This window comes from Cyphomyrmex costatus, unplaced genomic scaffold, assembly GCF_001594065.2.
Source record: "Cyphomyrmex costatus isolate MS0001 unplaced genomic scaffold, Ccosl1.0 scaffold70, whole genome shotgun sequence".
Taxonomy (NCBI): domain Eukaryota; kingdom Metazoa; phylum Arthropoda; class Insecta; order Hymenoptera; family Formicidae; genus Cyphomyrmex; species Cyphomyrmex costatus.
Window position 1 is genome coordinate 1118142 of NW_017280267.1, and position 15436 is coordinate 1133577.

At 36.9% G+C, this 15436-nt stretch overlaps 1 protein-coding gene across 1 annotated transcript; it reads right to left on the reverse strand.

The window, feature by feature from the left end:
- Nucleotides 1–734: 734 nt before the first annotated feature.
- LOC108780395 (DAZ-associated protein 2) lies at nt 735–15193 on the reverse strand. The gene is made up of 5 exons (XM_018548082.1): nt 15052–15193; nt 3670–3738; nt 3001–3104; nt 2781–2927; nt 735–1682 (listed from the first exon to the last, which is right to left on the reverse strand). Exons 1-5 carry the CDS (start codon nt 15065–15067, stop codon nt 1503–1505), a joined length of 516 nt encoding a protein of 171 aa, XP_018403584.1. The 5' UTR covers nt 15068–15193; the 3' UTR covers nt 735–1502.
- Nucleotides 15194–15436: the final 243 nt, after the last annotated feature.

Below are 15436 nucleotides of genomic sequence, written 5' to 3' on the forward strand. Positions count from 1 at the left end.
CAACGCAATACGTCTCGTGAATTTCTACAATTGTCGACATTGGGCTTCTCTCTCTCTCTCTCCCCTCCCTCCCTCCCTCCCTCCACTTTCTCTTTACCCTTGACTCTTTCCTTCTTTCCGTTTTGATGAGCGCAACGACAACGTCGTTTCTTGTCAGTGGCATCAGTCTGCCTTTCGTTGATCTAACTAAAGTTTGTCCTTTGTAAAATAACATTCTCGCAATAACTATTATCGTAGGAAACGCACATTGACTGCTTCGAGCCTTCGGGTCTTCGGGTCTTCTGACACTGTAGAACTCTCGAATTCGCGGGTTACCGAAGACACGGATCCTCGGAAACTTACATATGTATGATGATCTCTTAATATTTTATCTTATCGGAAATGCTTGATCGATGTGATTAAATTTAAGAAAATTTAACTAAAATCTTCGAATCTCTGTAACCTTAGCTAATAGAAGCCACTAAAGTTAGATCCTGGATACCTTGAATCCTGAGAAAGTCGAGATCATAAATAAGTCACTATATCCTTCAACTAGAACTTGTATCTTTACGTGTTTTAAAGCCTTATATCATAGCAATTTGAGTCTCTGAGTTCGCAGATCTATGGATTCTCGGAAATGTCAATTCTTCAAAATTAAGAAAATTTTAAAGCAATTTTGAAATTTTAAGTTTTTGTGAAATTGAAAAATTTTAAGTTTTTTTCGATTTTTTAAATCTTAGATTTATGAAGTTTGAGATATAAATTTTCTTCGGTATAATAATCAACAAATTGTGACGAATGAATCTGATTTTTTGAGACCTTTCGAATTCTTGAAAATTTGGATCATAAGAATTTGAAATTTTCAGATCTATGATATAATTAACGAGTGTTTCTTCGAGTCGTCGATAATCGTGGATTCTTGGTACCTTGGATCTCAGGCTTTCACAGAGTTTTCGGATCTTTACGGATCCTTCGAACTCGCGCAATGCTCTCTCACTGTCTCCCGACTTCTCTATAGAATGATGAGCTTTCGAGGAATTAGTTTTTGAGGATGTTCGACGAGCGTCGCCATGTCCGAGTCTTCCTCGGCCGGGACAATTTTCTGCAGTTCAACAGTACATGAGAGGCGCAGATCGATCACCAAGACGGCGGCGGTGTCCTTGAGATCATTGGATCGCTTCTATCGATCGCAAATATCGCCGTACATGAATCGCGTGGGAACTCTCACGGTTGCTGCCTTAGTATCATGTTAAAGTGTGTATTTTATATTTTGTGTGTATGTGTGTGTGTGTGTGTGTGTGTGTTTGTGTGTGCGTGTATGTGTGTGTGATCAGTCCGCGCACACGATATACTAATAGATATCGATGAAACTGCTAGAGATGAGAAAAGCAGAACTCTAACGGAAATTTATCTACGTAATCTCGTCGTCTCAACAATACGGCGCTTCCGACAGTTAATGTGGCGTGTACATGAGTGTATGTTTTCTGCGTGTACGTGTATTACGAAAGGTGGTTTTTGGTGGTTTACCAAAAGGTATAACCGCCTTCCGTTCCTCCTCCTAGGAACGAGCCCTTCTTTTGCGAGAGGGCCACACTATGGCCGGCCATCGCGGCCAGCTGTGCAGCGTTCGCGGCCACTCCGGGTGGAGGCGGTGGCAACACCGGCTGCGAGATGCCGTCGAATCGGGTACCGTCAAAACCGTTCTGTGAAACAAATATTAGGAATATCAATAATTGGAAAAAGGTCTTGGAGTTGGACTCCGACATCTTACTTATACGTGAGCAACTTGAAAAGTTTCTTAAGTCATACAGAGATAGCGCGCGTATCGCAAAAAAGACATAAAAAGTACATCATCTTTTATGATTGCTGTTAAATTTTCAGACAATTGCGTCCATGAGTCATTTAGTTACGAGTAGTTAAACAAAGCAAGGCAAATATTTTTTCAAATGGATAAAAAATTTCGTGCAGTGATAAAACATCATTTTTTGAAAGGGAAACAGCTACGCAGATTCAAGCAGAGTTGCAGGAGGTTCATGGCAGATTTACTTCTTCATTATTATCAGTTTTTGAGTAAACGAATTTAAACGTGGTCATACCGACACCGATGATGAACCACGCAGTGGACGCCCGAAAACTGCTATCAACGAAAGAATGGTCAATAAAGTGCTCGATATTGTTATGAATAGTGTTCTGTCTTTACTAGCAGTAAATATCCTAGTAAGTAACAAACTGTTAGTGGTACGTTAACAGTTTGTTACTTACTGATAGTAAATTCGACCAGAAATTGCTACGAGTTGTATAATTACGGTATGATAATACAGTTATCGTTTAAGACTTCATTATTGATGCTACTAGAAGTAGCAACATGTTAATAATGGAATGATTCTCTAAGTATTGCCAGTATTGAGCAGGCATGCATTTAGACATCATTTGTGCATCCGTAAAAAATAAATTAAGTCCAAAACAATCAATAATAATAATGGATTTTTATATTTCAGTACAAACAAAGAAAGTTAAATTTGGCTAAAAAGGAGTCAGCGCAATAAATTAAGTCATTATTTGAACTAATAATATGAGAAGAAAAAAATTTGAGCTTTAAAATGCTTTTTAGATTATATATATTTCATTATGATAATTTTTTTATATTCTCTTGAAAATTGTCTACTTTCAGAAGGCAGACTAGGTAAATTCTTTAATTTTTTAGAGCAGTGTATATTACAAAAAATCTAAGCTTGTGCGTGACGTCATGTTTTAAATTCCACTACAAATAATCTTTTAGAGAAATACATATTGATACTTACAGGTACCATAATGGTAGGTCTTACGGGGGCGGGTTGCATAGTAGGATAGTATGCCGTTGTCGCAGCTAACGGCGGATAATATTGCAAGGGATATCCTGGTGGGTAATATTGTAAAGGGTATCCTTGTCCATACATTGGTTGATACATCTGAATGAGAATCGATATTTGTGATGAAATTTGTTCTCCTTCGAGTAGAAATGAAATAATGCGTGTGACTCACCATAGGATGTGTAAGAGTTTGATCATATGTCGGCGGCGGTGGGCCTTGCGTCGCGTACAATTGAGGCTGATTGGGAAATACTCCATAAGGGGCGGCGCCTGCAACTGTTAATGAATATTATCAAAATCTTTCATTATCTAATATAAGTGTAATACATTTGAAATATTAAAGGGAAAAGGGCATTTTTATTGTACTTTTGTTTATTAATAGGTTAAAACCAAATTAAATTCTTGTTCTTAGCACTCCATTCCCTACTTTCAATTTGACTTCTAATAACAACACATATACGTGCACAAAATGCTATTCTTTTGAAATAAATTAGGATTCACATGATTCTTATCATATCGCTATGATTAGAATTCATAATATCATTATGCCTTTTATTGTTTTTCTGTTTCACCTATTACATAATTACATGATCATATAACGAATATGAATTAATAAAGAGAACAAAGGGAAATATTAAAGTTACACATCTCAGTAATATTTCAGCGATATTTCTGACATGTTGCTGTGATATTACGTGGAAAGATTAAGAAAATATCGAAATGCAGTCGTCGCAGAACGTCAGCGAATACGTGCATTGTTTGCATTATTCACTTATTACAGGATTACACACTGATTGCAAGATTTATAAAAGATTGTAAGATGTCCTAAGATCTAGCTTACCACCGTAAGTTGGAGGTTGTGTCGGCGCGGGGACAAAGCCAGTCGGTGGATGCGGTGCCACCGGATACGCTGTAACATAAGGTAATACGTAATGCAGCTCTACCTGAATTCGCAGGTCGCGAATAGCATGTGTGTGTGTGTTCGATCTAAGCCAACATGGTACGTGGTACCACACTGCCAGAAAGGACGAGTGCCGGCGCAACCCGTCCGCGTCCCGACGCGGCACCGAACAACGGAATCAGCACATATATTCTTGGTAGATTATTAAACCTCGTCCGCGTCGAGCACGCGTAGAGCGCGTCGTCGAGATTAGGGGCGCGATTGGATTCTCTTCATCGTTGTGGGTCCGAACAAATTCGATTAAATTTTTAACATTATGTCATTTCGATTTCTACTTTTCAGCTACTTGTAGCTGTTCGAAGTGATTTCAATAAATGTTTAATTTTCAATTATTCACATTCTTTTGAAATTTGATATTTCTTGATCAATATAATCCATATCAGCAGTTTTGCTGAAAGTCAAAATTAATTCAGCAATTCAAGTTTTCGATATTAATTAAAATATGTGTATTTGACTAAGAGTGATATCATTTGTGATAACAAGATAAATAATTGAAAAAAGTGAAAACCAGTCGAGGAATGGTAACTTTTGAGGATTCAATCGTTTCAATTCACATTTCTAGACAGTTCTTTAAAAATCACTTTCAGCTCAAGCTATTATTAATACAAGTTTTAGGGTATAACCACTTCGATATCGTTAATTCGAAATATTTCTTTCAGAATTAATATAGCATTGAGATAAGTTTTGTTCCCGAAGATAATACGAAAGACTTGTTCTCACCACATCGGAGAGATCGTCCAACGCGCCGCCGATCTCCAGAGTGGTACTCCCACACCCAAGTATATCTTACACATGACATACACCGTTTTGATCAAGATACTATTCAAAGCTCAAACAATGTTAGTCACTAAATAATGGTGAAAAGAAATAACCGAAGATATTGCGCCCGCCTGTCGCTCCCGGGGCCTTTCTTGAGCTCTATTTCGCCCGGCGTAAACTACCGGGGCGCAGACGGGCTTTTTTATAAAAACATTTACAAGGTGACCAACCACTCCTCTTATCCTGAAAGACACCTACTCAATCTTTGCATTCGTTTTCTATGTAATTATGTATCCACACACGCGACTGATGCTTCTCCTAATTATTTTGACTTACCATTTTGGCATGTATTTATATTTACAAATTTGTTTCCAAACGCGAAATCCTTTTTTATAAATATAAATAAAAATTAGAGGATGTCAACCTTTAATTTGCTACAGCACTCTATGCTATTATTATCTTAAAAACTTGTTCTCTGGAAAAAAAATAAAAAGAATTATCCAAAAGTCTCAGGTCTCATCTGTACAATAGTCATATAAACTGTGTCGCAAGTCGCAAGCTGTTGCGACAGTCAATCTGAATCGTGAATTTAACACTGAATCAGATAGGTTGTCCTAACAAGCTTGCAACACAGATTGTGCGACTATTGTAGATGAGGCCTTAAACTTAATTATTTTTAATTCCTCTATTTTATAAAAATAAAATAATACAAATTTAACTCTCTACATATATTGTTAAAAAATATTACTATAAAAATAAAATTTGTTTGGAATGTTCTGAACACTCTATACTTATCTACTTAAAGATTAAAAGAAAGAACATTTTTGTAGAGTAACATTTTTAGAACAAGAAACAAAAGATAAGATATACTTAGTGCAACTGATATATTTATAATGTGGGTTTTACTCACATTTTTTAATATAGATATCGAATTTTTATCAACTGAAGTCTGATAATAAGAATTTCAATTTTAACAGCTTTTAATTTTTGGAGTGCCTTTTTTTCTTTCTGAGAGGTTGACCACCTTGGACCATACCTATTCGAGGATCCATCGAGATCGCTAATAGATCGTCCACACAAATGGATCCACGATCAAGGAGTTAAAACGAATCGCACTCGAGAATAATTCAATAAATAAATCTTCCCAAATAGAAAGAATTCATGCACTACCAAGACTTTGGTAAATTGAATGTTCTTTGAAAATTTCTGAATTTTTGTTAGTCGAAGTTTAAAACCATTGCTCACAGAAAATTCAGGCGATTATTCTCGAACAATGATTCGTCATTGAGCAACCTTTACTTCTAGAACTAAGATTTAATACGAAACCGATCTCAAAGCAAATAGCGTTACGCAATCAAGGTAGAAGCCAAATACATTCGTCTAAAAGGTTGAGCCTGAGGGATCCATGTAAGTAAGGCAAAACATCTATTCAAGTATGTGCAATCTTTAAGATAAATTATTAACGTCTTGGATTTTTGCAACAAACACATGCTTTTCAAATCCACACGAAAACTATGTTGTTTCGATTGGTACATTTTGCTGTTTAGAATGCTTAATATTCAATCACAATAAAATTCATCACAATAAAATATGGATATTTCTAAATTTTATAATTTTAATTTTAACGCTGAAAATTCTATTGCTCGAGAGAGGTGCTTCAATCTAATTATTTAGATTAAGTCAGCTCATCTTTTTGCTATATAAGAAGCTCTCACAAACTTGGAATCTGTATCAAAATTGCGATTTGTGACTCTTATTAGATACTTATTGTTTTTAGATACTATATATTATTCTTCCGCATCTTCGAAAGTGTTTGATCGCGTCCTGCAATTATCCGAAACATCAATAATCCATCTATTTGTTTTATTTCACCAATCATTAACCCGTTATATTCTAATCTACTCATTAATTATATCTTAACATTTCATACTGGATTTAATTCCAGCAATATCTGAAAAATGTAGTTTTCGAACATAAAGGGTTGAAAATTAATCCAAATGCAAATCGATCAATCCTGAGGCTCGACCGTGTTCAAAAAACAGAAAAACGACAAAAACAGAGCTAAAATAAAGCCAGGTACGAAGGATAACGGTTGCTCCAAAAAGTGATGTTAAAACAAGCCCAAGTAGTCGAAGGACTCGCGATATGAAAACGGCAGTCCGCCTTAACATCGTCATTATCACATGTCATCGTTCTTGTCATCATCGCCGTTCTCATCATTGCCAACAATGACGAGATGCGATTTCACAAGTCGAGCCGAGAAGAAGAGTCTTTATACGTCTCTCTTTCTCTTTTTTTCTATTTTCTTTTCTTTGGGCGGTGAATGTGTAATTTATACAATGAGTATAGTGGTACGATGATTATGTATAATATATATATATAATATTTATATATGCGTATATAGCGATGGACTATATATGCATATCGGGCTCCACACATTCAAAAAGTCGTGACAAGACTCAGCAAACCACAAATTTCTGCAAATATCCAGAGATAAAGGTTAAACATGATTAAAAGTTCCTCGGAATCGTGTGTAATAGTAAGTAAGTAACGTTGGCGACCGGCCGCGTCGCGACGTCGCGAGACGTTCGGCCGCCTATTTCTTTCTCTAATTCTTTTAATTATCTAAACCGCGCCATGCGCCACGCACCGTCGCCATCGGGAGGCCAATTATCCTTCTGGATGTTTCTGCGTCAATACAACATTGAGATGCGACATCTTGGAGAGAGAGGAATATATAACATATATATTTAAAATATCTACGAAAAATGTACATATACTCGTACATATAATATATATATATATACAATTTGAGTTAAATTACTAAAGCGAATTTTTATTTTTTTTAATCTTTTATAATTTCGCTTTCTCCTCTCTTTCTCTCTCTCTCGAGTATCCTTGGATTTTACCAAGAAAATGACATTCTCAAAAAAACATTCATTGAAATCGTTGGAAAATAGAATCGTTTCAAATAGATTTTTTTTACGATTCACAAAGCTATTGGAAAGTCCGTTTAAAAAAAGCGGATACAAAAGATTTTCTGTCCTCCGGATGTTGTCCGCGCGATTGCGCTGGTGCTGTATAGACATGTTGTACTCTAACATAAATGTCAACTCATACCAAATTGTTCATGATATGATCAAAGGCCGATCGAAATGGCGGAAACGAGCGATCCAACACAGTTCTCGCACGGCCATCTTTGCCGTAATCTCACAAGAAATTGTAACAAATTGTGATATAAACGCAATATATCACTTTCGATGTACTTACATTTACAGACACTAGATATTAGCTGAGCTTCAGCAAAATTTCGAAAAATTTAAAAATATGATAAACTGGAAAAATCAGTTGTAATTATGAAACAAAAAAGAAACCAGTGGACTTAGAAAATGAAAGGAAGATTTCGGAAGAATCGTAAATTCAAAGATCTAGAAATTTAATGGCTTCTGCATACTTGCACGTTAATCAATCGCTCGAAAAGAGTATTTTCCGCCGTACGGAAAGTTGATCCAACATTTGCCGCGTCCAGTGTGTAGAAGCCATACAAATGCAAAACTCCAGAAATCTCGAAGAATTAAAAAAAATATGCCGGTATTGATAGACAATTTTTATTTCAGGACTGTCTTAGTAATGCCATAAGACGCTAATGTGGTGCTCTGATTGGTTCGTGACACCTTTTAAAGCCCGTATCAGACTACCGACTCTTCAGGCCGACCCGACTGCCAACTCTGACTATCGATCAATAATGCATCAAACACAATAACACTGATTTAACGTGATAGTCTGATACGAGCTTAAGACAGAACTTAAGACGGTCTTGAATATAAGAATTAACTATAAATATCGGCCTTAAGAAGATAAATTCTCGGACAATGAGAATAGCTATAGAGCTTCATCGATTGCAATTTTTGATGATTCTTGAGACTTAATTGTGTTTCTCTATCAAATTAAAATTACAAATCACTGAAATTGAAGAATACAACAATCATTGCATTAAACTCTCGATTCCGTTATCTATATTCTGTCGAATTAGATAAGTTTCAAAAATTCGGGATCACCTTGCACAAGCGAATCTGTTTAGAAATCTTCGCTGGTTCTGGATGCTAGTTCGTCCGCATATTCGTGCAACCTCTGAGAAATAACAATTTAAGTGTCTATGTGTCACGGTGCAAACAATCATCGAATCAATCACAACCGATTGTAATATTAATGCTAGTTTACGACTTAATGTTAAAAGTGTCTGTCGCTCTTTTCTTTCTCTCTCCCACACACGCGCACACTCTCTTTCTCTTTCACTTCTTCGATTGGTTCCAATGAGCAGTTCGACACTATCCAGATACTATAGGTATTATTTCTCTTTATTTTCTTTTCAATTATCTCTTTGCCGGCCCACATTAAGCGACCGACGAAAAACAAGATTTGGTTTTTTGCTGGACGACGATTCATCGAAATGCTTCCGTGGACAACAAGACGTGTTCTCGAGACGAGCGGAGTCACCAGAAGCATGCTGGGAAATACGGATGTTGCGAATTCTACGAAACCGACTCTCGTGAAGTGAAAATTTAAAAATATCAAGTAAGTAACTTCAATCAAAGGAAAGAGAAAGCTATATACGGTTTCTTATGTAAAGGTCTTCATCAAACGTACGATAAAAATCGTCGAAAAAAATATTCAAGATTAAAAATATTTCCTTGGAGTTATCCGAGAAACAGGTAAATGCAAGCGAGAGATGTTTTCCCAGAATTTGTCCTTTCGCTGCCGATAATTCCTAGATTCTCGTCGGCGAGAACACTTTCGTCCGATATCGATTAGCGTATCAACGAATGCTATTTCGCTTAAGCTCACTATTAACAGTATACATGATTACAAGTCCTGTCAATCATGCGCATGCAGTGATCGCTGAGAGACTTCGCCGCGATCAACCGGTGAATTGATCTGAAACCATTTATGGAAAAAAAAATACACAAACATTGTAATATAAAATACAACGATTTTTCGAAACTAATAATACCTAAAGAGGTATGTGAAAAAAAAAAAAGAATCTTCACCGTCTGAAACGCGAGCAAGTCTTCCAGGGCGATACCGAAATATCTACGAAACTACGGTGATCACACAATACGATAATTTAAAAATGATGACACCAGTCCGCCCGATCTCCCGGATTGAGGGAGAATCGAACGTGGATGAGGTAACAAAGCGAAATAGTGAGAACCGATTAAAACAGCATATTGAAAGGAAAAAAACATGCAAAACAACGACGGCGGGGCGCACGATCGTCCCTTCCTTCGATTCTTCTTTTTGCTTCCCTTTCCCGAGGACGCGGACGATCGCGCTTTCCCCCCCGCCGTTGAAGAAAAAACGTTCTTTTGAGCATGCGAGCGATACGAGATAAACAATTCGTAGAAAGATCGAAGCTTATACTTGCACAGAAGCACAGAGGCCTACTGAGGGATGTCGAAGGTGGAACGCAATTTCACTTTGAATTTTCCTGCCGTACAACTGCCTTATCTCCCCCTCCCTTCTTTTTTCTATCTTTTTTTTCTTTGTTTTGCAATCAACTACGCGAGAGTAGCGAGCTTGCAGCGCGACGGTAGGCGTGAGATTACGTTTCGTGATTCACCGCTTTTCTCACAACTTCCAAAGTTAAAAACTACTCTCAAGCTACCGAGAAGAAACCAGTCTAAGGTTACGCTACAATCATCGAAGAAAGTCAAAGATATATGATATATCTGACGTCTATGTATCACGTGTCTACGACATGCAGCCACTACCACAAATTTCCACATAGTTGACAATAGAGCTCTTTCGATTTTACTTTTTTAACGAGACCTTCAGCTCTTTGTAACTCTTTACCGTATAGTGTTTATAATACTCGGGAAACTTGTGGCGCGGTTTAAAGCAACGCATGCACTATTTGTTAAAAGTGAGCTAGCAAGTTCCTAAGAGGACAAAAGTATCGTCAAAAGTATACACGCCCAGCTTACAATTAGATACAGCATTCGTGTACACCCGCCGTGAAGCCCGTCGTGCACGCGCGCGCGCAATCGGTTACAAGTTACACTTCATTATTGTTTTGTAAGAATTCAATTTGGATGGAGAGACTCGACCAATGTGAGCTGTGTTAACATCATACAATCGAACAAAAAAGACCAAAATCAATTTGTTGTCATTAACGACAATTAATACAGAGTCTACAATAGAAGTCGTAGCTCTCGTAGTTTTAAGTCGTAGAAAATTGACCAATCGTGTAATTATTCTTATTATATTTGACTGCGATTGGTTAATTTTCTACGACTTAAGACCACTACGATTTCTATTGTAAATCCCTCCCACATAAGACTGTTTCCAAAATCTACTGCCAGTACTGACAATCTACGGTATATGTATAAAGTAAACTATAGATGTTCAGTACTGGCAGTACGTTTTGGAACATGATACAAATTTCATGTACGACGAAAAGTTTGCCGATTGATAATTTAAGATACATTTTTCAGAATTCAATCGATTCTATCCAGCAAACATTGCAACCAAAGTCAATTCAACGTAATAATGCCGACGAATGTTTTGTTGTAAAAAAAAAAACAATATCGTGATTACACGGAGAGCGATAATGCGCGCGCGTGCATATCGGGCGTAGAATAATGAAGAAAAAAAAGGAAAAGAGTAAAAGAATAAAGCAGTCAGCCAGTATCACGAAATTCCAGTATACGAAATATTAATACACCCATATCAATATCTTACGGCCATATTGATTTGGATATATAGCGACCCGCGCCTCCGATTTCCAAAAGCGCCCGGCTGATCAGCGCTGAACGCATCACGTGACGTCCATGGCCACGAGAGTGGAAATGGATTTGAATCCCGCGCGCTCCTCCTCGTTAAATTCTCAGAGCGTGCAAAATGGCACATTGTCCGCCCTTCATCACGTTTCTTGGAATGGAAAACTGAAAAAACAGTCGCGATTGTATCGATCGTTCCGGCTCCGATCACGCAGAATCCTGACTGAATTGAGAAATACGCGAATCTTCCGAGGAGACATTAAAATGTAAACATGGCCGCGCTGGAAGTCACGTAATCTGCGATTTTGGGCATTTTCTGTTCTAAATCGGAAGACGCCTGGTGCGTTCTATATTTTTATGTACGTTGAGGCTGATGGAGAGCAGGCGATTGCTTCTGAAGACATTCTAGAAGAAAGGTAAAACCATCAGATTTGGCAGCAAGAATTTTCAAGGATGTGTGAAAACATTAGATTCAAATCTTTTCACCTTTCGATAGAATATCATAGCTATTTGCACGACAAAATACTGTACGTTATTTAAAAAAATGCTATTTGATGCGAAAAGAAATGGAATAGCTTCTCCAGAGAGTGCACGAGAAACGACAATAGATGGAGCAATCGATGCACTGTCTTTACATTAGCCTCAACGTAACAGGTATACGTACTTATATATAATATATATATATATATATTTATGTGTGTGTATACGTAATATATGTTGGTATATAAACACGTAGTGAGTTAAGGTAATATATAGAGTAAGGTGAGGTTAGATACGTGGCTTAGGCTGCGCCGATCTCCGGAGCTCCACCTACTGACTGGGATCAAATCGTCTTTGTAATGGTCCGCTGCAAACATATTGACAGCCAAACTGTAGGCACTATCCCTCCGCTCAGCTGCTACATCGCCATAGGTATAAACGGTAGCAGACTCGCAGCAGTATATAATGTGTTATCTTCACATTATCAATAATCATCATTATGGTAAGGAGCGCATGTCAGCTCTCCACTTACAGGCTAAACTTTTACATATGTATTCTTACGATACTGCGCTTTATATTGGAGCGCAGCACCTACTTTGGGGACCAGACTCGGTAACGAAATATGTTGCATCGTCGAGGTATGTACCGTTCTTATGGTGCTAACAGTGAGAAAGTAATCTTTGCCGAAGCTATTCCAGGGGTGTTTCAGATTGCGTTCCATCGTGCGAGAAAAATAAAAGCGTATATCCGGAACGTCTGGAACGGCTTGAGCAAACGAAAACAGACGCTCAAGTGAACACCTCGACTCCAGTGTCTGTTTGATTGTTATCGGCAACGGAACTATTTGGTAAATTCTGACTCTTAAGCTCTAGGGGCCCTTTAAATCATATACACCTCATACACGGCGTTTGCGCATTCTCACTTTTTGTAACAAGCTCCTACATCTGTAAGAACATCACTGATAGTGAGTAATACAAAAGTAACTTCCGGAGCTTCGTAATTAATCTGAACCGCAGAACAACAGAATGAATTTGTATCCTTGGAATCTTTGTTGAATTGAACAATTCCATTGAAAATTCGTACTTTGATTCTCTGTGGCTGCGTTTATTTTTCACGCTTACGCGTGATAAGCTTCATTATATCTTTTTTCTGCAAGTACCGAGCAATAATGATAGGATAAAGTTTATGTAGCGCATAAACATGAGAAACGAACGCAACCTATGAGTGTGTTATTTGCAAAAAAGTACACAATGTAATTTGTACACTTTTGGCTGATTACATTATTAATATAATCTAATGTACTAATATATACATATATATATAATATGTATTGTATATTTATTAAATCAGAGATTAAATATACTATATTAACTAAATAAGAAAGAAAAGTTAAGACCTATCAGTTTGATAATTTATGGTTCTCAGATTTTATAATACATCTCATTTTAACATACAGTATTTTATATTATCAGAAGTTAAAAAACATCTTACGAAAAATAATGATAATTCAAGAAATGCAAAAAGCTCAAGAATTTAGGAATAAAAAGTGTGAAAGTTATTAAAAGAAATGTTTCAAAACTTGAGACTTACAAATAACTAGGATTCCAAGAATTTTATTGTGGAAAGGAATCAGTTATCTATGAAGAAAGCAAATTCAGATATATATATATATATAGATTTATAAAAGAGGATGGATAAAATTACTTGATTTTGATCTAAACAATCAACCCCTTTTTTATACATGTATTCTTGTACTTTTTAACGTGTTGAATTATTTGCGAATATTTATTTCAAACTGATCTAACATGTTGGAAATCGCACTGAAAGTAGCACAATTTTGTCAATATCTGATCTTTGCAATTTTCAATACTTTGCTATTATTGAAATACTTTGCTAGTTTATTTTAAAATTAATATTTGAAAATGATTCAGTATAACAAAGAAAATTAAAAAAACACAAATGAATGATTCTGTTGCTTTGGTCAATATTGACCTATTATATTGATTGACCCAGGATGTAGAAAATTGTAATTATAAAAACTAAATTGGCAGATCTGAAGACAGAAAATGTGCTTATTATTAATGCAAATAATTCAATAAATGAAAACAAAAAAATAAAAAGCATGCACAAAAGAAAGATTCCATTGCCTTGATCAATATCTACTTATTATTGTACATTAAAAATAGCAATTAAAGACCAGATTATGATAAAATTGTGCTACTTTAATGCAAGTAATTCAGTGCATTAAAAAAGAAGAGAAAAAAATAAAAGCACGCACAAGAGAAAGATTCTATTACTTTGATCAATATTAACCTATTAAATTGCTTACCCAGAATATTGAGAATTGCTAATTAAAGACCATACATTCTGACGAAATTGTTCTACTTTCAATATGATTTTCAACGTGTTCCCATTTTGAAACAAACATTTGGAAATGATTCAACACATTAAAATATGCAAGAAAATATACATACAAAAAGTTTTATCATTTAGACCAAAATCTGGCATTTTTATCCTCCTTCGCGAATCAAAGTAAATCGAGAAAAATGTATGTACAAAATCGAAGAATTTCATAAATGCGAGAGGGATCAATAACGCAGATTTCAGAAACTCGAAAACACAAGGCATAGAATTTGCAGATTTCAAGTACTGGCTTGAAAAGAAAAGATAACGACAAAAATCGAAAGATTTACGAAAAAAATACAAACAACCCGAGGAGAACTCGCGAAAACAATTACAACAAATTTCTCTGTTTCATTCATTTTTAATTCTATCTCCATCTCCCTCTCTTTCGTATAAGAAAGAGAATGAACAACTCTCCGGAGGCCATTTTGTATTCTCAGTGCGATGCGCGGTATTGATTTGTCCTGTCAACCCGGGGCAGGTATTCGAGCGGTCCTCGCCGGCGCCCAACGCACGAAGGGCAAGCGACGCCATGCCTCGTTAAAGGTGCCGTTCGCACCAGGAGTCGCATCGACGGCGACGACGTCGCCAGAGGCAACGACTAGTCGTCGGAGTCGAGTGACAAGTGGTGAGGTACGGCTTATCTCAACGAGCATATACGTGTATATGTATATGTATACGCGCGTGCGTGTGTGTTGTATGCGTCGTGTACTTGTGTATGAACGCGCGTCTGTCGTACGCCCGTGTGGGTGTGCGTGTATATATATATATATTTCTCTCTTTCTCTCAGTGTACATTACACGCAACTAAGTGATAATGCGCGATTACGACATATAGTTACCTTTCTTGTCGGTCATTATTGCTTAAAGTTTCACAATTTTTACTAAAAAAAAGAAGTACGTTATTCCTAATTAAATCACCGGATTTCGAGTCTCGCAACACTGTCGACCGACGGGAACGGCTGTGACACTTGACAGACACTAGCGCCGTTTATTGAGCGTTCCTGTGGCGGTGCGACAACGGTGCTCTGCACCGCTTGCGCCGTATGTCTATTGGCCCGCTAATTCGGCCAATAGGAGAGCACTTAATGGCGGTTGGCTAGGTCTGTTCGTGCTGTCTCCAAAGATTTCTTTTATTTTAAATCGTTTATACTTCGGGTTTTAACCCTAAAATTCTAAAATCAGTTAATAAAGCTGCTAATCTTAACCGAAATCTCTCTATATTCC

What these genes read in the sequence shown, in the direction of transcription:
- LOC108780395 (XM_018548082.1), bottom strand. An exon ending in ACAACCTCCAACTTACGGTG is followed by an intron (nt 3,105 to 3,669) that starts GTAAGCTAGATC and finishes ATTCATTAACAG; the next exon opens with TTGCAGGCGCCGCCCCTTAT. An exon ending in AAACTCTTACACATCCTATG is followed by an intron (nt 2,928 to 3,000) that starts GTGAGTCACACG and finishes ATTCTCATTCAG; the next exon opens with ATGTATCAACCAATGTATGG.